This window comes from Electrona antarctica (genome assembly GCF_951216825.1).
Source record: "Electrona antarctica genome assembly, chromosome: 2".
NCBI lineage: Eukaryota > Metazoa > Chordata > Actinopteri > Myctophiformes > Myctophidae > Electrona > Electrona antarctica.
The window spans coordinates 51,717,143-51,739,904 of record NC_136807.1 but is presented as its reverse complement, the minus strand read 5'-3'; the positions used below and the strand labels follow the sequence as shown (position 1 = coordinate 51,739,904).

At 40.6% G+C, this 22,762-nt stretch overlaps 1 protein-coding gene across 1 annotated transcript; it reads left to right on the top strand.

Moving 5' to 3' along the window:
- Positions 1–11,596: 11,596 nt before the first annotated feature.
- Positions 11,597–18,631, top strand: LOC306940690 (mimecan-like). The gene is made up of 6 exons (XM_079525816.1): positions 11,597–11,907; positions 12,650–12,722; positions 13,788–13,952; positions 15,483–15,685; positions 16,585–16,677; positions 18,332–18,631. The coding sequence occupies exons 1-6, from the start codon at positions 11,644–11,646 to the stop codon at positions 18,503–18,505; spliced, it is 972 nt and encodes a 323-aa protein (XP_079381942.1). The 5' UTR covers positions 11,597–11,643; the 3' UTR covers positions 18,506–18,631.
- Positions 18,632–22,762: the final 4,131 nt, after the last annotated feature.

The following is a 22,762-nucleotide window of genomic DNA, read 5'->3' as shown; positions in this document are numbered from 1 at the left end:
TACATAGTGCTACATATATGTTATTAATTAATATATGTTATTAATATGATGTTTATATCATATAAACCTCCCTCTCTGACTGTATGATAATCCTATATGTGTCATATAACTATGCATGTATAAATGTTTTATATGTAATATAAAACACAAATACATAGTTCATAATTTCCTCCCCACCCCCTCTGCTGTCTGTCTGTCTGTCTGTCTGTCTGTCTGTCTGTCTGTCTGTCTGACTGACTGACTGTTTGCTGTGCTTACTGTTTAGAATTATTATGCCTAAATATCTATTAATATATGTAATATATCATGTCCTATGTCATATAACTCAAACAATAAAACACAAAGCTATTTGTTTAAGTTTCTGTATGTGAATATTTATTTTACTTTTATTACGTTGTACTATTGTGCTGAATATAAGACTACGTTTTTTTCCAATGCAAAAAAGTCGTATTATAATCGATGACTAGATATTCAATGTTCTTTTTCCACAAATGTGTCTTGAAAAATGGGGGTCGTCTTATAATCAGAGTCGTCTTATATTCGGCACTACTACAGTGATTTTCAACTTTTTAAAATTATTTCAAGGACCCCCAGTTTTATATGAATTTAGGCCATGGACCTCCATTTGTTGAGATGTAGGCCTACTGTATATCTATACCTGCTTGCTTAGATGGACAATAAATCATTTAGCTGGGGACCCACTGAAACCCCCGCAATGGCCACCAGGGGTCTCTAAAGCCCTCGTTGAGACTTGAGAACAATCAGAACTAACTTTATTGTCACAATCATCACTGGCAGGGAGAAATAAAGAAACCATTAAAAGACGTATACGTGCACATTATGCCAGTCAATCTACGAGTTGTTGAATCTACCCAAAATAAATTGTAATAGTAATCGTTCAAGGTTTATTTTTCCCTGATCCTTAGGGTCATCCAAATAACATTAAAAAATGATTATTATATAAATTGTGGTAATGGTGAATTCAGAGGTTGAACGTTGGGGTACCATTGAAAACCTATATAAGGCAACACTTTCAAATTTGAATTATGCTTTAAGTAGCATGTGACATGTCAAACTAGGGGTTATTCATGATTCTGAAACCATTCCAAGCATTAGTTTTGCACGAAAAACACTCCTTGGGTTAAAAACATACAAGACATAGCCGTCATCACATTTGGGCAACTGGCAAATGGACAATAAAACATTTAAACAATATGGTGGCTCAAATGGCTCTTACACACCAGCCCCCAGTTGCTACTGGTGTGAAAACAGAGCAATTCTAAAAAATTAAAAAAATAAAAAATAAAATACAAAGAGCCATGAATACAAAGATCTATGAAAAACAAAAAACAAAACCCTGGCCCTGGCAGCCTTCATGGCCGGAGCTAGAGAGAACGATGGAGTCTTTTCTGCACCAAGTGGCTCTTTCACCACTCTGCTCATGCAGTCTCTTTGTGACAGCTCAGCTGATTCTTCAGTCAAGCTGCTATAATCATGGTGGCATCTTGCTCTGCCTGCGTCTCCTGTGGCCTCGGAGCCTCACGCTACAATTTACAATTTAGGCATTTAGCAGACGCTCTTAATCCAGAGCGACTTACATTAGGCAAGAACAAAAGTATGGGAATACATCACATATATAAAATGCATTTATCAAGAAACATGCGTAAGCTAAGAACGTATCTATATAATGACACTATACATATTAACTATACATATATACTATACTATGCTATACATATGTACTATGACTACATACAATGCAATTATAGTGCTGTCTACATGACATGCTATAAGTCTGTTTCAAATGCTATCTAAGTCTAAAAAGTGCTATCTAAGGGGGTAGGATAAGTGCTATGGGCCATGATGGAGTCTGAAAAGGTGGGTCTTCAGACTACGGCGGAAGATTGGGAGTGATGCTGCAGTTCTGATTGCAACGGGGAGTGCATTCCACAGTTTTGGGGCCAGAAGGGAGAAGAGTTTGGGACGTGTGGAGCGTTGACCCGGCGTTCTTAGTGGCTGATCTGAGTGCGCGGGAGGGTTTGTAGGGTTCAATCATGCTTGCTCATGCCCATTGTCTTTGTCACAGACTTGAGCAGCAACTCAAGCTTCAACATCAATCAAATCGTCACCAGGGCAATCATTTTGACATCACTAAAATGATCTAAACGTTGTGAGCTTCACGTTAAAGTTAAAAGTGTTCGTTACATGATGGGTGACGGGTGCAAGGACATTTCTATTTTGGTGTCAAGGGGAGAAAGAGCTAAGAGATGTTAATGCATTACAATTCACTACAGGAGCACAATGCCAGCAGACTCAGTTTTTCTATTCCAGCTTGTTCTTGTGTCCAGATGTGAATGCTTCGATGCAGTGGCGTGCACAGATAGACACTAGGGGGTGCTAGAGCACCCCCTGCCCTTTTGGCAATGTGCCCTTTTGGAAAAAAAAAAAAAAAGAAAACTTTTTATTTTTCTTTAAAAAAAATAGCAGACCTACAAGCTCGTAGCGCGCCACTCGGTGGCGCGCTATGAGCTTGTAGATCTGCTATTTTTCAATAGCTAAAGCATAACATAATGCTAACACCAAAAGGGGTTCCCGCCCAAAATGGATTAAGGCAACCGGCCGGTTCCACGCGCTGCACAAGGTGCCCTTTTTTAACTTGAGCACCTGCCCCTCTAAATGTCTGTGCACGCCACTGGTTCGATGTCATTTTTTCCAATACTGTCAGAGACGAAAGCAAGGCCTTGTTGTTTGGTCAGTGGTTAGAATATTATTGTAGTCAAATCCATGAATGTCCTGGTGCTCACCTATAGAGCTCTACAGCAGCTGTGTATGTCCTGGTGCTCACCTATAGAGCTCTACAGCAGCTGTGTATGTCCTGGTGCTCACCTATAGAGCTCTACAGCAGCTGTGTATGTCCTGGTGCTCACCTATAGAGCTCTACAGCAGCTGTGTATGTCCTGGTGCTCACCTATAGAGCTCTACAGCAGCTGTGTATGTCCTGGTGCTCACCTATAGAGCTCTACAGCAGCTGTGTATGTCCTGGTGCTCACCTATAGAGCTCTACAGCAGCTGTGTTGATTTCGTCAACTAAAACTAAGACGGAAAATGTTCGTCGACTGCCTTTTTCCACTGACGAAAACTAAATGGAAACTAAATGAAAACTAAGCTATGATGACTAAAACTAAGACTAAATATACTGACAATTTTGTCAACAAATACAAACTAGACTAAAATGTTAGGAAGGGACTAGTGGACAAGAGATCCAGTATAAGTCATTTTACACTTGGTTGAATGCTGAAAATAGCCGATCTACAAGCTCACAACGCGTCGCGCTGCAAGGCGTTGTGAGCTTGTAGATCGGCCATTTTCAGCAAGTGTAAAAACAGTCATTACGACGGCACCAAGACCCGCCAAAACACATTTTAGTCGACTAAATCAACTGTAGATTTAGACTAACAGTAACACATTCCAGGTGACTAAAATGTGACTAAAACTAAATGAAAACTATTCAAGAGACTACAACTAAAACTAAAATCTAAATTTGCTGCCAAAAACAACAGTGCTCTACAGTCAGTCTCCATTATATTGAACTGACCTATAGTCCACCGTTATGTGCCAGAGAGGGCCCTATGGTCTGCGGACAGATCAGGGTCTGTTAACTGTTCCAAGCACCAAACGCAAAACAAAAGGTGATACAGAGCCTTTCAGGTCAAGCAGCGCCCTGCAGCCCACAATGTGGAATTCTCTTCCTCAGGTATATTGAGATCTGCAGCCTCTGTGGACATTTTTAAGAACAAACTCAAAACACTACCATTTGCACAGGCTTCTCCAGATGTTTCATGATGTTTTTCCATGTGTTTTTTTAATCAATTGTAGCCTATAGGCTGTTTTCTGGGGTGCAGTACTTAGTTTAGACAGTTTTTGGTTTAGACTAGTCATTGGTTAGACCAGTCATTAGTCCTACAACTACAACCTATCTCAAACCCTCACCCTAAACCTAACCTCCCACGGGGCAGCACACCTAAACCTAACCTTAACCCATGTCTAACCAATGACTAGTCTAAACTAAGTATGCACCCCGTTTTCTGTTCTGTACTATTCTGTTTTATTTTGCTTGTTAAAGCACTTTGTGAGTTCTCTCTGTGAGAAGTGCTATAATATGAATAAAATGGACTTACTTAACATTACTTTATTAAACTCCAGCAGCATGGGCTCAAGTGTTCAGTCCAGTAAGAAGAATCAACAATGTGCAACAATGTAAATATAGTGACTCTCAACATATCAGTTTCAGCTAAAAGTAAACATTTATTGTCGAGAATAATTCAATGCCTTGCCTTGACTGTGTAGATAAGGTCAGACACCAAACGCCACTGCAGCACACGTATTAGTAATAGTAAGTACGCAAGCCAGCCAGCCTTGCAGCCAGCCCCCAGAAGCAAAGATTTGCACTACATTTTCACAATTTCTCAAAAATACAGTCAGTCTCCATTATATTGAACTGACCTATAGTCCACCGTTATGTGCCAGAGAGGGCCCTATGGTCTGCGGACAGATCAGGGTCTGTTAACTGTTCCAAGCACCAAACGCAAAACAAAAGGTAGTACAGACTAGCCAAAAGGTGATACAGAGAATGAGTTGTTTTTGTGTTGTATTGTTGTTGTTGGATGAATGTTGGATGTGAATGTATGTAATAATATGGAAGAAATGTTTTTGATGATGATATGTTTAACCCATTTTGGGCGGGAACTCCATTTGGTGTTTTAAGCATTGTTATTCTTTAGCTATTGAAAAATAGCAGATCTACAAGCTCATAGCGCGGCACCGAGTGCCGCGCTACGAGCTTGTAGGTCTGCTATTTTTCATGATTGGAAGAAGGCCCCTCTCATCCTGATTGGATGAAGGCTTTGCCACCCAAAGCCCAAACCGAAACTAGGGTTTTTTGACCCCAGGGGCTCACTGGGGACAGGGAGGAACTCCTTATATGGTCAGCACACTTTATAGTAGGGAGGATTATCCAAAAAATACGAAAAAATAAGTGATATTTGAATTAAGTGAAATCACTGAATATACCTTTAAATCTTTGTTTTAGAATTCATTCGAAGAATAACAGATGTTTGGATTTGAATCCCTGCGCAGGGAAAACATGAATGTTGGCAGGATGATGCATACGGATAGTTTCCACACCTCAAATAAAATACAGACGGAGATAAACCGTCGTGTTTTGGTAGAGAGAACAAAACAACTTGTCCTGTTATACTTCTTGTGGAAAATTGAATTCATTTTTGAAAAATTCTTCAGCTACTTGTCTTGAAGAAGTAATGATTTACATTTTATGTGTTGTGTTGGGTAGGCCTGGCCTCTGTAAGTCCCCATAAAGACTGCAGTCACATCCAGTCAGATCTGATTTATTTCTCAAATCGGATCTTTTGGCCCGACCGTTCAAATTGCTTTCGCAAGTGACCAATGTGACACTGTGTATGTTGTTTGTTGTTTTTTTAATGAAGTTGTGTTTTTACTGTAAAGCACTTAAATGTGTCAGATTTGAAACCACCTCTGAATGTGGCTCAATAAGTCACATTTGTGACCTGAATGGAAACAAAGGCTGCAATGACTTTTTTTTCCCGGTAATCCCTTTGGACGTACATGTGTTTGACTGTCCACTGTATTGCCAACTCCTCGTCTTCACTCTGTAACTTTAAACATAGATTGAGGGCCAGCCTCATGAATCAAGCCTCTCCACTTGCTTCTAACTTATGATGGAGCTTTAGACACAGACAGACACGCATGTACACATAAAAGGCACACGCACACACGCACACACATACACACACACACACACACACACACACACACACTCACACACACACACACACACACACACACACACACACACACACACACACACACACACACACACACACACACACACACACACACACACACACACACACACACACACACACACACACACACACACACACACACACACTCACATACCCACATACCCACACATTCAATTAGCACACAAGTCACATGTATTTGTTGTTGTATTTGTTGTTTGCCATACTATACCTTGTCCTTATGTTTGATTACTTTGTCTACTCATTATTTGTGTATTATCTTATAGGCGAGAACCATGGGTTTCTTTTCTCACCGACACATATTCTTCTCTTTTATTGATGTTACCTTTTTGGTGTCTTTTTTGGTGCGAATAAATAAAACTAAAAACAAAACAAAAAAACGACTGTCGATAAAGTATTCAATCAATCGTACAAATCGGATTCCATGTGACTTAATTGTTTGTGGTAAATGGTGCATTTATATAGCGCCTTTATCCAAGGCGCTTTACATAGATTGTGCATTACATTCACCCATTCACAGTTCACACACACATTCATACACCGATGACGGTGATGTGCACCAACCTGCACATCAGGAGCAATTTAGGGTTCAGTGTCTTGCTCAAGGACACTTCGACACTAACTCTGGGGGAGCCCACAGGGTTCGAACTGGCAACCTTGCGGTTCCCATCCGGCCACTCTACCCCTGAACCACCGCCGCCATGATTGTGTTTATATCTATTTAAATGAACCGGATTCCAATCTGGATGTGGCACAGATCTGATTCAGGCTGGATTTGGCTGCCAGTTTTTCCGTTAACCCACTAAGACTTTTAGACTACGTAGTTACTTTCCACCACTGAACAGTTCTGTGCAAGTTGTGTAAACAAAAATAGCAGTGATTATTAAGTTGGTTGCGTTTTTTTTTTTTTTTTCACGATTTTTCAAAAATAGCAGACCTACAAGTTCATAGCGCGCCACTCGGTGGCGCGCTATGAACTTGTAGATCTGCTATTTTTCAATAGCTAAATTATAACAATGCTTAAAACACCAAAAGGGGTTCCCGCCCAAAATGGTTTAAGGTTATTGTAGCAGTCAATTTATATTGGGGGTCGGGAGGGGGCGGGGCGGGGGTCCCGAGACATTGCCAAAGCATTTCCGGGGGTCCCCGGCCAAAAAGGTTGAGAACCCCTGCTCTATAACATACGATGAATTAGACCGTTCCTCACCCAGGAATCATCCCAGCTCCTAATCCAGACAACAGTCTCGTCAAAACTTGACTATTGTAATTCACTCCTTGCTGGCCTACCGGCATGTGCACTTAAGCCTCTCCAACTGATCCAAAATGCCGCAGCTCGTCTGGTCTTCAACCAGCCAAAATTCTCACATGTCTCCCCCCTGCTCCGCTCCCTGCACTGGCTCCCAGTCGCTGCCCGCACAGAATACAAAACTCTGATGCTGGCATTCAAAGCAACCAAAGGTATGGCTCCCCCATATCTTGCAAGCATGATTGAACCCTACAAACCCTCCCGCGCACTCAGATCAGCCAACGCAGGAAAGCTGGAAGTACCCTCACTAAAAACGCCGGGACAACGCTCCACACGTCCCAAACTCTTCTCCCTTCTGGCCCCAAAACTGTGGAATGCACTCCCCGTTGCAATCAGAACTGCAGCATCACTCCCAATCTTCCGCCGTAGTCTGAAGACCCACCTTTTCAGACTCCATCATGGCCCATAGCACTTATCCTATACCCCCTTAGACAGCACTTTTTAGACTTAGATAGCATTTGAAACAGACTTATAGCATGTCATGTAGACAGCACAATAATTGCATTGTATGTAGTCATAGCACATCATAGTACATATGTATAGCATAGTATAGTATATATGTATAGTTAATATGTATAGTGTTATATATATATGTTCTAGTTACGTTCTTAGCTTACGCATGTTTCTTGATAAATGCATTTTATATATGTGATGTATTCCCATACTTTTTGTTCTTGCCTAATGTAAATCGCTCTGGATTAAGAGCGTCTGCTAAATGCCTAAATTGTAAATTGTAAATTGTAACCACGTCACGTCAACCATTATTTCAAACTTTAGCCGTTGAAGATCTACAAGCTCATAGCATGGCACCGAGTGCCGCGCTATGAGCATGTAGATCTACTATCTTTGGAAAATCGTGAAAATGTGCCGCAAATCTTTGAATATAATGCTTTCACAGGCAGCGTGACGTTTTTTTAACTCAAATCTTTGCTTCTCGGGGGTCCCTGGAACAACATATTGTTGCGAGACGTCAACAAGGGGTAACTTCAGTGTCTACGTGCAGGAGGAAGGAATGTCCAGGACGAGGAATTACACATTAACTTCTTTATGTATCAGAATGGCAGTAATTATTACAGGCTTTTCAGTGCGCTCTAGCTTCGGTGCAGAGGAACGTAGGTCCACACCAAAACCAGCAAGCGTCACAATCACAATGAATGAACCGGAAAGGTAAATCTCTCCCCACATACATGTACCCGCCCCCACATACACGTAATTCCGTTATCAAGGTGAGATTATATAAGGAATACGAGATACTCACTTATGCTGCAACAAGCTAAATAATAAGAACAATATGAGGCATAGGAACCATCATAGCACCATCATTACACTATTTTCAGATATGGGAGTTAGTCGGCGGCCAAATACATTGGGGTCCTTGACATGAAAAGGTTTGAGCACCACTGACATTAGAAACAGGTTTTTCATGAAAACATTTTGTAGAATCTGGTCTCAGGACGTCTTAAATGGGTTAAGTGAGGCGTTAGCTTCACGGTTGGAACAACATTGCTTGCTTTGGCTTTTCCTTTTATATTCACTTCATACGGAAAGGCGCTCGGGCCAAAATTCCACTAATCATATCCCACTGTTCCTCTCCTTTATTCTCCCTCCACTCTAGCCCATTCTGGGCGGGAACCCCTTTTGGTGTTAGCACTATGTTATGCTTTAGCTATTGAAAAATAGCAGATCTACAAGCTCATAGCGCGCCACCGAGTGGCGCGCTATGAGCTTGTAGGTCTGCTATTTTTGAAGAATCGTGAAAAGTGACATGAAAGTGTTTGAGAACGACTGACATAGAAAAACATAGCTTTTTGAAGAAAACAGTCAGGATTTAGAAGACATTTGCAAAGCAAAGTAAAGCAAAGTTACTATATTTACCCAGGGTATCTGGGCTAAGCTCAAGAACTTGTTTCCAGCCAGGCCCTGCTCATAGAACATTTCATGGTAGTGGTTCAATGCCTTGCTCAAGGGCACTTCAGCGGTGGTAATTTTAACGTGTCGGACCGCTGATTCGAACTGGCGACCTTCCGGTATCAAGACCGCTCCGCAATCCGTTCGGCCACCGCTGCCGAATCGTTCCCAGGTCAAAATGGGCTAGACAACAGTTTCCTTGATTGTTCATGGATTTGAAAGCCAACAAGTTTTCCATTCACTTTTTTTTCTCTCTCCTTCTATTCCCGAAACACACATAATAATAACCGGGCCTGGTCCTTCCAGGAAAGGACAAACGTCCTCGTTTTCGCTCGACGGACGGGAACCATCAGAAGCAGTGCTGTGAAGTGGCTAAGTACATTTACTTATAATTACTGTACTTTAATATTTCCAATACTTTTACTTCTACTCCAAATACATCTCGGATCCAAACGTTGTACTTTTACTCCACTACATTTATTTGAAAACTTTAGTTAGTAGATTTTCATTATTATTATTTTTTTCAACTTTGTTTTTATTCAGGGTTTACAGACACATTCAAATAAACAAAAACAAAAACGACAACGACAGCGTAATACAACAACAACATAGTACAAAGACAAACTTCACGACAACCACTTAGAGACACAGAGACCAGAACAAAATAAAACATAAAACAAAACAAAACAGATAAATCGCATAAATAAAATTACAAAATAAATAACTCAAATAGAACCTTTGCTCAGGGGCACCGTTTTAACTTTTCCATTCCATTACTCCATTATGTTTCACCTCTTGTCCATTTATATAATGACCATTTTTCCCATCTTTTTTCATAGAGGTCCACTCTTATTCTTATTTTGAATGTCAACTTTTCCATGTCTTCAATATTGTCTACGATGGTTCGCCATTGTTTATAGTCTGGTATGTCAGTCTTGAGCCAGTTATTTTCATTATTTTTACAGAACATATACCACTTCAGCACTATACATTCCGTCCATTTGAAAATAGCTGATCTACAAGCTCACAATGTGTCGCGATGCGACACATTGTGAGCTTGTAGATCTGCTATCTTCAAAAGATTTGTACATACATTTGAAAACTTGTGAAATGGGACATTGTGCATAATGAGTATAGGCTACTTTCTACTTTTGGTACTTTTTAAGAACATTTTGACACCAATACTTTTGTACTTTTGCTCAAGGACATTTTGAATGCTGGGACTTTTACAACAGAGTATTTCCATGTTGCTGTATCAGAGTACTTTTTCCACCCCTGCTCAGAAGCTGTGTTTAAAAAATGCACTGTACAGGAGCCAACTTGTTATCAACAAAAGACTCAAATTAATACTCCCCGCCCGCCGTGATCGATAATGACTTTCCCGACGTGTTCGCCAGAAAGGCAGTTATCAAAGGCAGCAGAGATACCGATACCGGCTTGTCCTTCCTGATGCCGATACACGTAACTACATGTCGGTCGATACCCGAGAACCGATACGATACCAGTGTTTAATTTAATAATAATCTAGGACTGTGGTTCTCAAAATGTGGTCCAAGGACTCTCTGGGTCCCTTTATTTTTGAGTAGGGGTGGGCAACTGGCGGCCCGGGGGCCACATGCGGCCCCCACCTTAATTTAATGCGGCCCGCAGGTTAATATCAGAACACTGATATAGTATTGATTGCAGCTGTTACAATTCCAAACATGCAAACACGACTAGTATTCAAATATTGTCTTTTTATGTCCAATGTAGTTATATTAACAGTTCATAAAGACAACTAAACAACTATAACTAAATGCATTTGCAATTCAATAAAAAGGTTACTTTTCAGGATTCCAATAAAAAAATAGCAAAACATTATTCAGGATTTCAATTGAATTCAAAATAGCTGATCTACAAGCTCAAAACGCGTCGCAGTGCGAGGCGTTTTCAGCTTGTAGATCGGCTATTTTTGCTACGACAGTAGTATGCACTGTGGCCCTTAGTATAGGACTACTTTTTTATTTTAAACAAGAGTATAAAATAGTAGTGCCACATCAAACTGAAGCAATCAAAATACGTAAGTAAGTAATTGATAGGCTGTACATACATGACATAATCATAGATTTGTGACACACTCGCCGATACCGATACCAGGAACTTTTAGGAACAGTATCAGCAGCAGCTTTTTTTCCGATTCTGGTAAATCGATATCGGAACAACTGTAGAAGGCAGCGCAGCGTCTACTGAGTTAATCCATTGAGACCTGGAACGCATCCATGTCACGTTAGCGTTTAACCACATTAACTAAAACCCCTTTTGGTGTTTTAAACATTGTTATAATTTAGCTATTGAAAAATAGCAGATCTACAAGCTCATAGCGCGCCACCGAGTGGCGCGCTATGAACTTGTAGGTCTGCTATTTTTGAAAAATCGTTAAAATGTGCCTCAAATCTTTCCGAAAATTGTCATGATTTAGAAAACTTTTTTTTTAAATTTCGACGTCAGGCCTGAATGGGTTAAAGTGGGTGTCCACTTGTTTCTTTTTTTCCACTCAGTACTAGCCCACCGCCAGCTTAATAAAAGTGGATGGAAAGTTCTCCTTGCTCACATGTACCTCACATTTCAGACCGCTTCAAAACAACACATTTCAGCACGGCAGACAGGCTGCTTCTCAACAACACATTTCAGACCAGCAGACAGACAGACAGACAGACAGACAGCATTGCCTTCACAACAGTGAACACAATGACGCACTACTTCAGGAGCCTCAGGACTCTGGTCATCATGATAATCGTGGTTCCGTGGATGTTATCGTCCGCAGTGAAACCCAAGGAGGCAAGAAAACCTAAGGTAAAAACAAAACAAAATATATATATTCGGCAATGTTTTGAGCCAGGGACCACCATTTGAGGAGATCTAGCCTCTCAAGAGTCCGAACCAAGACTTGGAATATTTTGTTGTCGTTGGATAAGAGTTTGTCTTATTGTCAATTCCATGCTGTATTGATGTTGGTACCATTAGGAGAGATAACGTTGATCAGAATAACAATTCTTCTACATTCCTTCCTTGTAACAAACACATTTTACGCTCTCAATAGTTAAAGATCTGTAAGGGTCCATTTGGCTACCAACTCTCCATCATTAAGCCGAGGACCACCTCAAGGACCACTGGTGGTGCCCGCGGGCCACTGGTTGAGCACCACTGCACTATATTAGGCTTTGTTTTTGGCGAGGTGGCAAGGACAGATTGTGCTCTTTTGGCGTTAACCCATTCAGGCCTGACGTCAAAAAAAAAAAAAAAAAGTTTTCTAAATCATGACAATTTTCGGAAAGATTTGAGGCACATTTTAACGACTTTTCAAAAATAGCAGACCTACAAGTTCATAGCGCGCCACTCGGTGGCGCGCTATGAGCTTGTAGATCTGCTATTTTTCAATAGCTAAATTATAACAATGTTTAAAACACCAAAAGGGATTCCCGCCCCAAAATGGGTTAATGGTTAATGTGGTTAAACGCTAACGTGACATGGATGCGTTCCAGGTCTCAATGGATTAAGTACCAGTGTAGTGAAATGTTTTTTTTCCTTTCTGCAGAAAAACGTTGCGACCGTTCCGGACTATAGCACCCCTCCAGAAGACTCCGACGCATCTCCTTCTTCTGCCGGCGGTAAATGCTCATTTTATTTGCATACTGTCGGCATATCGAGTTCTCAACAGCTAGATCCATCTTTAAAGACAATTGAATGTTGGTGTGTCCTTTTTGTAACTGACACTATAAAAAAAATAAACAACCAAATGGACACAGAGTTAAATAAAGGCTGTTAGTGATTTCTATTTCATTTTCAGAATTGTAAAATCTCTCTATATTCCCATAATAGTCTCATTGCTGTAATTTGTTCTTTAATAGTGGTCTCCCTTTCTCTCCAGCTCTTTAGTTAAACATATAAAAAGGACATTTTTGGGTCGGGATACCAAATTTCACAAAATTGGAACAATATAAAGTTGAATAAAATGTTAAGTCGTCTTTCCCCACTTGTAAATGAGAGACAGGGAGGTACGCCTTACTGAACAAACACATACCTACCTGTATATATTTATTTCCTATAGTAATGATTACTATCACAATATAGAGCTTGCTGCTTTCAGAGCTTCCCACATGCCTGCTCTCTCTGTGTGTGTGTGTGTGTGTGTGTGTCAGTGTTGTTTTCGTCGACTAAAACTAAGACGAAAAATGTTCGTCGACTACCTTTTTCCACTGACGAAAACTAAATGAAAACTAAGCTATGATGACTAAAACTAAGACTAAATGCACTGACAATTTCGTCAACAAATACAAACTAGACTAAAATGTAAGTCGGGACTAGTGGACAAGAGATCCACTATAAGTCATTTTACAAATAGTTGCATGCTGAAAATAGGAGATCTACAAACGCGTCGCAGCACGACACGTTGTGGGCTTGTAGATCTGCAATTTTTTTTGTCATTATGACGGCATCAAGGCCCACCAAAATACATTTTGTTCGACTAAATCAACTGTAGATTTAGTCGAATAAAATCTTATGACATTTAGTCGACTAAAACTAGACTAACATTCCAGGTGACTATAAAATGTGACTGACTAAAACTAAAAATCCAAATCTGCTGCCCAAAAACAACACTGGTGTGTGTGTGTGTGTGCGTGTGTGTGTGTGCATGTGTGTGTGTGTGTGTGCGCGTGTGTGTGTGTTTTCAGAGCTGCCCACCTGCCTGCTGTGTGTGTGTCTGACGGGCTCGGTCTACTGCGAGGAGGTTTCTCCTGAGATGACGGCCGTGCCCGCCCTGCCCAAGGAGACCACCTACCTGTACGCACGCTACAACAAGATCACCAAGATCAGCAACAGAGACTTCGCAGATATGGGTGAAAATAAAACAAACATTTAGGCCTGACGTCGAAGTTTAAAAACTGTCTTCTAAAATCATGACAGTTTTCTGAAATTTTGGGACCTTTTGGGGTCCTTGACATGAAATATTGATGTAATTGATGTATATGTAATTGGCCGCCGACCCCCATCTGAAAATATGTTGTTCCAGGGACTCCCCAGAAGGAACGATTTGACTTAAAAACGTTGACTCTGTAACAATATTCAAAGATTTGAGGCACATTTTCACAATTTTTCCAAATGAGCAGACCTACAAGCTATTGAATTATTTTTAAAATAGCAGATCTACAAGCTCATAATAACATAATGCTTAAAACACCAAAAGGGGTTCCCATCCAGAATGGGTTAAAAAAACCATACATCAATTTTTGTATTATTTCCAAATCATATATTATACATGAATGAATGTGAATGTCAAAAACATTTTTTTCCCCTGACTTTTGAGATTTTTTTCTTTATAACCAATTATTCTAGCAAGTTTTTTTTATTGATCAATGAATTGACGTTGAAAGAAATTCTAATATTGTTTAAAAAAAAATCAACTAATTGATTAGTGCGATTAACCACATAAGTCCTGCTTTCAACAGAGCAAATATCGCCTCACAATGCGAGGCGTTGTGAGCTTGTAGATGGGCTATTTTCAGAATTCTTGCCTCTTTTCTTATATCATTTGACAACTTTGGCCAATGCCTGACCGTTTTTGAGTGGTGTAAACCAGGGGTTCTCAACCCGTGGGTCGCGACCCCTCGGGGGGGTCGCCAAATTATTTTAGGGGGTCCCCAAATTATTATTAAAAAAAAAAAAGAATGTTTAATTTTTTTTTCACGATTTTTCAAAAATAGCAGACCTACAAGCTCGTAGCGCGCCACTCGGTGGCGCGCTATGAGCTTGTAGATCTGCTATTTTTAAATAGCTAAATTATAACAATGCTTAAAACACCAAAAGGGGTTCCCGCCCAAAATGGTTTAAGGTTATTGTAGCAGTCAATTTATATTGGGGGTCGGGAGGGGGCGGGGCGGGGGTCCCGAGACGTTGCCAAAGCATTTTCGGGGGTCCCCGGCCAAAAACGTTGAGAACCCCTGGTGTAAACCACTCCTACAACTGGCTTTGTTAGTTTGTCTGTCTGTCTGTTCGTACCAAAAAATGAGCATGGTTGCTATGGTCACCCAGTTCACACGGGTGTGATTTCATTACGTCAGACATTACGTCAGACCACAGCTGACCAGTCTATATAAGACCTTACACCACTCAGTTCACACAGGTGTGATTTTTTATAGTATAGTTTGTTGATTACTTTTGATGCAGTGATGGACTTTTTTTCTTTTCCTTTCTTTAGGTATTACAAAGTCCTTAATACCTTTTTAATACCTTAAATTGTCACTTCACGGTCACCTGACCCATAGGTTGATAGAACCCCTTCCGTAATGAACATAAACTCTCAAGGGCTTATTCACCCTCTTTCCCTTATTTTATTTTGTCTTTTTTTCCATCTTTTCTTCCATCCATAGTGACGTTGAAAAGAATCGACCTGACTGGAAACCTCATCAGTGAGATAGAAGACGGGGCTTTCTCCAAGCTGAGCAACCTGGAGGAGCTGACCCTGGCAGAGAACCGGCTGACCAAGCTGCCCGCGCTGCCGGGAAAACTCATATCTCTCAACGTCAACTTCAACAAACTGCAGACCAAGGGCGTGAAGTCCACCGCTTTTAAAGTAAAGCCTCCTTAAAAAGGGCATCTTTGAAAAACAAAGGAAAGGTCCCACACACTGTCAGACACTTGCCAAAATGTTGCTCTTTATTAGGTCGACGTTTCGGTCGATTAGACCTTCTTCAGGAGACAAACATTGTCTGTCCTGATGAAAGTCCAATCGACCGAAACTCGCAAGGGTTCCATTTATACACTCACTGAGTTCCTTATCCATATGAGTCCCAACAGGGGTCATCAATGTGTTTGTAGTGTACATTTGTCTGTGGCAAGACTTGGCCTTGTCGGTGTTGTGACAAATGTTACTTTTCTTAACCCGACTGAATGTCAAGTCTCGCAGGTTTTCCTCATAATATCTATGACACTTTTTCAAGGACCCCCTACAACTCTGAGAGTGTACGAATGGAACCAAATGGGTCCATTTTGTACACTCTCAGTTACAGACCTGTTCTGGGTAATATCATTGTCCACTCATTTTTGTATGTCCATGGCAGACATTTTATTTGGACAAAAATGTCCACCACAATCCAGCATGGCGTCTGGCGATGACCGCTGGTTACCAACTATGAATTATGTAGCTGGGACGGACTAGTGTGGTCTAGAATAAAACTTGTTGCACATTTCTTTGAAGTTTAAACTCTGTCAAACACATTGTGTGCCCACACAACACTTTCAAAATAGTAACCCAGGGTGCCCACTTTTTACATTATTATTTTTTTGGTTTTTATAAAAAAAAAATAATTTTTGCTAACACGTCCACAGACGTTTTGGGCACCACATAGCGGTAATTCCCAGGACGTCTGTGGACGTCTTGGGCACAAGTTGTGTTAATATAATTACAATAACAGTGAGTTATTTTAATGTCTTCTAAATGCGTGTTCTTTTTTGTTTTTTTTTGTGTTGCAGAAACTGGTCAAACTGGCATACCTCTACCTTGGAAATAACGAAATGAGCGCGATACCACAGCTTCCAGAGTCGCTCCGGATTGTTCACCTAAATGTAAGTTCATATACTCCCATCAAAATGTTTTAACCTGCTGTATTTTTGTCTGGGAATTTTTAAATCGGTGTATAGTGTATAGCAGTGGTTCCCAAAGTGGAGTTCCAGGGGCGTCACAAGCGAAATGATAGTTTGGAACCAAATGGACCCTTATGGGTCCGTAACGGGTCCATTTGGTTCCATTTGTACACGAGTTAAATTGACATTGATTTTACAGTATAAATTGGGAGTCCCAGAGATAGAAATGTCATTAAATGGGGGTCTGTATAGACTAATGCACGTCAAACTGGGGGTCCCTGAAATTAAACGGGTTGAGAATCACCGCTATAGCCGTAAAAGTCTTCTCCCTGGCATCTCTCTTCAAATGGGGGTCCGCGGGCTAATTAGTGTCAATTTGGGGGTCCTTGACATGAAACGGTTTGGGAACCTGTTGTGGGAAATATGAACTCAAATCTATATAGTATATTGTTCCATGCTAGTCTGTCTGGTCGTGTCTGTGAGCAACAACACCTTGGCCTGAAAGCCTGTCTTAATCCAATCAACCCTTTGATCAAGCTGTATGTAAAAGACCATGTCACACCTCCTGTCTCAGGAGGGGGGCGACAGCCAAGACAGTCAGGGCGTCTCTGTATTGTATTGTACCTTTTGTGAAGGTCATGTTTATCTGTGGACTTGCTTCTGGGGTATAAGAGAGGACTTACGGAGAAGCTGGGGGGTAGTGGGATGGAGACGACGAGAGAGAGATGTACTGAGAGAGAAAGTTGGAGTGATGCAGGCTAAGCCTGCTAGACTAGTAGATGTTGTTTGCTTGTTGCTGTTCTTCTGATAAACTTCTAAGATATACATTCACCCGGATGGACATATATTATTTCCATAACAAACCACAGGTGTAAAGGACAGGCTAATGTTCCATCTCCTCCTTCACAGTGGTGTAAAGTAACTACTTACATTAATTACACTAATTACACTAATTACTCAAGTACTGTACAATTGAGGTACTTAATTTATTTTATTTTTTAACTTTCGTGGTGTGGAGTATTTCCAATTTTCAGTACTTTCACTTTTACTTCACTACGTCTCAAAAGGCAAATGTTGCACTTTTTACTCCACTACATTTATTTGAAAACTTTACTATAGTTACTATAGTTACTTTGGAGATTTTGATTATTATTACAAAACATACATTAACCACTACAGCCCTATAAATACAGTACATTTCGGGCCATTTGCAAACATGTAGATCTGCTATTTTCAAAAGATTATTTTTAGACATTTCTTTTTGCATGAAAACTTACTTACATTATGCATAATGAGACACTTTCTACTTTTGGTACTTTAAGCACATTTTTGATTGACCAATTGAATTCACGGACTTTTTACTTAGCTATTGAAAAATAGCAGATCTACAAGCTCATAGCGCGCCACCGAGTGGCGCGCTACGAGCTTGTAGGTCTGCTATTTTTGAAAAATCGAAGAACGACATGAATGACATTGAAACATAGCTTTTTCAGAAAACTGTCAGGATGTAGAAGACATTTTTAGAATCTGATCTCAGGTCAAAATGGGTTAACAGAGTACTTCTACATCGCAGTATAGATATCCGATACTTACACGCGAGTACTTTTTCCCAACCCACTTCTCCTCTTTTTTGCAGAACAACAACATAAACACGGTCACGGACGAGTCGTTCTGCAAAGGCAACGCCACTCACTACATCAGGGCCAGCCTGGAGGAGGTGAGGCTGGATGGAAACCCGGTCCGGCTGGCCCAGCATCCCAACAGCTTCATCTGTCTGAGGTCTCTTCCAGTTGGAACGTACCGCCGGTGAACGACACCAGCAGGCCCCAGGTCCAGTTGGCCTGTGTGCTGTGCTGCACCGCTGAAACTAAAACCCAGGAATGCGGTGCACACAGGGAGAAGAGAAGCACAATAATATGTCTGATTTATCCCCATTCATTAAGGCCCCTAAACCGCAACCAATGATTCACGAATCAGTGGCGTGCACAGATGAGACACTAGGCGCTGCTAGATCGCCTGCCCTTTGCCCTCTGGACAGCAATGTGCCCTTTTGAAGAAAAATAATAATAATCTTTTTTTTTGTACAGTGTACACTACACTGTAAAGTATGTGGACAATGGTGAAATGGATCAATTCTTGATAAAAAAATATTATTTATGCCCCAAAATCTATAAATCTGACACTATTAATAAGGCAACCGGGCGGTTCCACGCGCTGCACAAGGTGCCCCTCTAAATGTCTGTGCGCGCCACTGTTCGCCATGCGACTCCTTGCAACCAAACGATTGTGAGAACTTGAAGTTGCATGAAACCTTTATCCCCAATGGCAGTTGCAAGGAGTTGCATTGGTGTGACATGTCCTTTCAACTGTCTTGTTGAAAGGAGTTGCGACCGCAGTTGCATTGGCGTGGTTTAATTGGGCCTAAAAACCGGGAAAGCAAAGAACAAAATCTTTTGGGATAGGGACCATGGGGTCCATGGGGGGGGGGGGGGGGGGGGGGGGTCCACGGTCAAATACATTATAGTTTTAGGGACATGAAAAGGTTTGAGAACCACTGATATAGCAACATTAGGTTTTTCAGAAAACGGGTTTCTGGATTTAGAAGACATTTGTAGGATCGGGCCCTCATGGTCTTAAATGGATTATACTCCGTTGCACTTTTGTCTGGAAGGGCTGGGGTGATACGATACGTCCAATTATTATCTATGTCTTGATCGTGGACCACCAGACTGGATACTGCCTGCCGTTAATGTCACAATATGCTCTTTTCCTGGTCGCAAATTTAGGACTGAAGCGGATTCTAAAAAAAACAAAAACGTTTTTAAGCCTTTATTTTTTAAACTTCTCGAAAATGTCATAAATCTTCAGAAATAGAACGATCTACAAGATCACAAGGTGTGAGCTAGCCTTTTTGAACATGTGTATTATTGTCGCAATAGCAATACATCGAGGTATTCGGTCCAAAATATTGTTTTGTTATACCGGTAATTGTAAATATATTGATCTTTTGTTAATTTTTAATATTTCGTCATTTAGCTTGTAGATTGGTTATTCAGCTTGTTATTTAGCTTGTAGATTGGTTATTCAGCTTGTAGGTTTGTCATTTAGCTTGTAGATTGGTTATTTAGCTTGTAGGTTGGGTATTTTTGGTGCGAGTCAGCGGCCTGTGCAAGACGCTACAGTGATGCTAGGAGCAAACAGAATCTAATATAGATTCACAAATATACAGATATGAAGAAGTGGATATTATAATACTGCAATATTATAGTGATTCAATATCAACAAAATCGTCACACACTCAAAAGGTCTGCAGTTTATACGTACCGTATGTGTGTGTATATTCTTGGAGAACAAAGAGCTTTACAAAGAGCTTTACACAACGTCATCAAATGGTTCATAAATGGCATAATGGTGGTATAAGGTGTTTGCATGAGACAGCCTAGTCAGGGCAACAAATAGTATTTCTTTCTCTCCCCTTTTGGTGAATAATGAATAATAAACTGTTTAAGGGCTCAATAAAATGATCATGAACTCTTTTAACTGTTTTGTGTACTGGTGTTTTGTGTATTGGTACTGAGGAATATTTTCGCATGCTTTCTGCAATTTGGCAAACATGACCAATATGGACGGAACATTACTCGGTCATCACATCGGTGTCGCGCGCCTAGAGGTTTTAGAAGCAATATCGCTATCGAACCGATATCAAGATATTATATCGGTTTTAGCCCATATAATATTTTATATTATTACATGGCTTGGTTGAATGCTTGATTCCGATTGGTCAATCGCTGAATTCAGCGGCGTGTTATTTCTTGATAACAGAGCACTCCGCTCTATAACAGACCGCTGCCTAATCAAACCCTCTGAGCACCAGCTGCGCTCCGCTTGATTTACTGCCGTTTTGTTTCCAACATGACTGCCATGTAAAAAAAAAAAACACACACACACACACACACACACACACACACACACACACACACACACACACACACACACACACACACACACACACACACACACACACACACACACACACACACACACACACACACACACACACACACACACACACACACACACACACACACACACACACACACACACAGCCAGTGCAAACTTATGGAATACTTTTTTTGTTGTGTTTCGAGTCAATTTATGAATTTATGTTAGGTAGCCATGTAATAAGCGGGATAATATCTGGCTAGGTGGTCATTCTAGCCAGATAAACTCCCTGTCGGTGAATTATCTCCCGACAATGACCACCTAGCCAGATATTATCCCTTACATAATCAGGTTTGAATGTGAAGCTGAAAAGGCCTTTTGTGACGACGAAGGCTGCAATCAGTGTTTTCCTTTTTTTTCCTGGGTAAGCTTTCAAAAGAGTCAACAAGTTGGAATACTTACAGTTGGAGGCCATCGATATTGTCCTTTTCTTTTTGCTGAGGTTTGCGTGATCTGCGCAAAAGGACAGTTAACCCATTTTGGGGTGGGAACCCCTTTTGGTGTTTTAAACATTATGTTATAATTTAGCTATTGAAAAATAGCAGATCTACAAGCTCATAGCGCGCCACCGAGTGGCGCGCTACGAGCTTGTAGGTCTGCTATTTTTGAAAAATCGTGAAAATATTTATTTCAGAAAACTGGAGGATTTAGAAGGATTTTTTTAAAATTTTGAGGTCAGGCCTAAATGGGTCAAATGATAAGGGACAATATCGGTGGCACCCAACTGTACATTCAACTAAGCTGTTTATGTCGGGACATGGGGCCAACATTTCATAGAGGCTAGACATCATCACACCTGGAGTTTATGCAGGAACGCCTACGGAGTGGTAAAAAAAACAACTTTCTGGCCTTTCTTGGGCCATACATCCAAACAGAAAAGTCCTATCTGATTGCATTAAACAACATTAAACTCACCAACAATGCAGCTGTACGGAAAGCTTGAATTACCCAATTTCTATCTGTAAAGTGTTTTGTGTTTGTTTCATACTTTGTCAAGACATTCCGTGCAGGTGATTATTTTTAGTTTTTCGTATGCCCCATTAGTAAGGGCATTTTATCAGGTAACTAAATCGTTACCAAGACATTTCTTCACCAATGTGTTTCTAAAGGTGTCTAATAACATGTACTAAAAGTTTGAAATTCAACTCCCGTGGGAAAATTGAGTTTTTAGCATAATATGTGACCATACCCATAACATCCTATATAAGGCAAAAAACACTCCTTGGGCTAAATTAGGCCATATCCAGTTGACCAAATGTGCTGACCTCATCACGTTTGTGTGGCCGATTTCCTCCCAAGGAGTGTTTTTTGTGCAAAACTAATGCTTGGAATGGATTCAGAATCATGCAAACACCCTAGTTTCATATGTCACATGCTACTTAAAGAATGATGAAATTTGGACTTTTTTGCCTTATATAGGATGTTATGGGTATGGTCACATATTATGCTAATAACTCAATTTTCCCACGGGAGTTGAATTTCAAACTTTTAGTACATGTTATTAGACACCTTTAGAAACACATTGGTGAAGACATTTCTTGGTAACGATTTAGTTCCCAGATTTTCATAGATTTCTCTTACTACATTGGGGGCGAAGAGCATAAATATAATAAGTGTTTGTTTCATAAAAGTCCACCGTAGACATGTTATGAGCTACTTTCTGTCTAGACATTCTGTGCAGGACGGGTGATTATTTTTATAGTGTCAGAGTTTTGAAGTGCCGAGGTGGAAAAGTGATGCATACTCTCTACGTTGCATCTGTAGTTATGCAATAAAGAGACATTGCTTTTTCATTGTTTGTTTATAGGCTATATAGGACAACAACTTGAACTTGTTTCTACACAGATATTCGACGTGGATAAATATCGGGTTATCGGCCATAACGGCAACGTTGGTATGTGGTATTGACCGGACTGACATCCGGTTCTCGGTATATCGTCCAGAAAGGTCACGTCCCTGATAGTATACATAGTCTCTGAGCCCGTCAGGGTGCCGTTAAGTCCAATATGAGGGAAACAGGTGGACGCCGTTAAGTCCAATATGAGGGAAACAGGTGGAAGTCGTT

Excerpts from the sequence above, each read along its gene's own strand:
- LOC306940690 (XM_079525816.1), top strand. The coding sequence starts at position 11,644 with ATGGAAAGTTCTCCTTGCTCACATGTACCTCACATTTCAGACCGCTTC. Across the intron at positions 11,908-12,649 it reads AGGAGGCAAGAAAACCTAAG|AAAAACGTTGCGACCGTTCC; the intron begins GTAAAAACAAAA and ends TCCTTTCTGCAG. Across the intron at positions 15,686-16,584 it reads TGAAGTCCACCGCTTTTAAA|AAACTGGTCAAACTGGCATA; the intron begins GTAAAGCCTCCT and ends TTTGTGTTGCAG.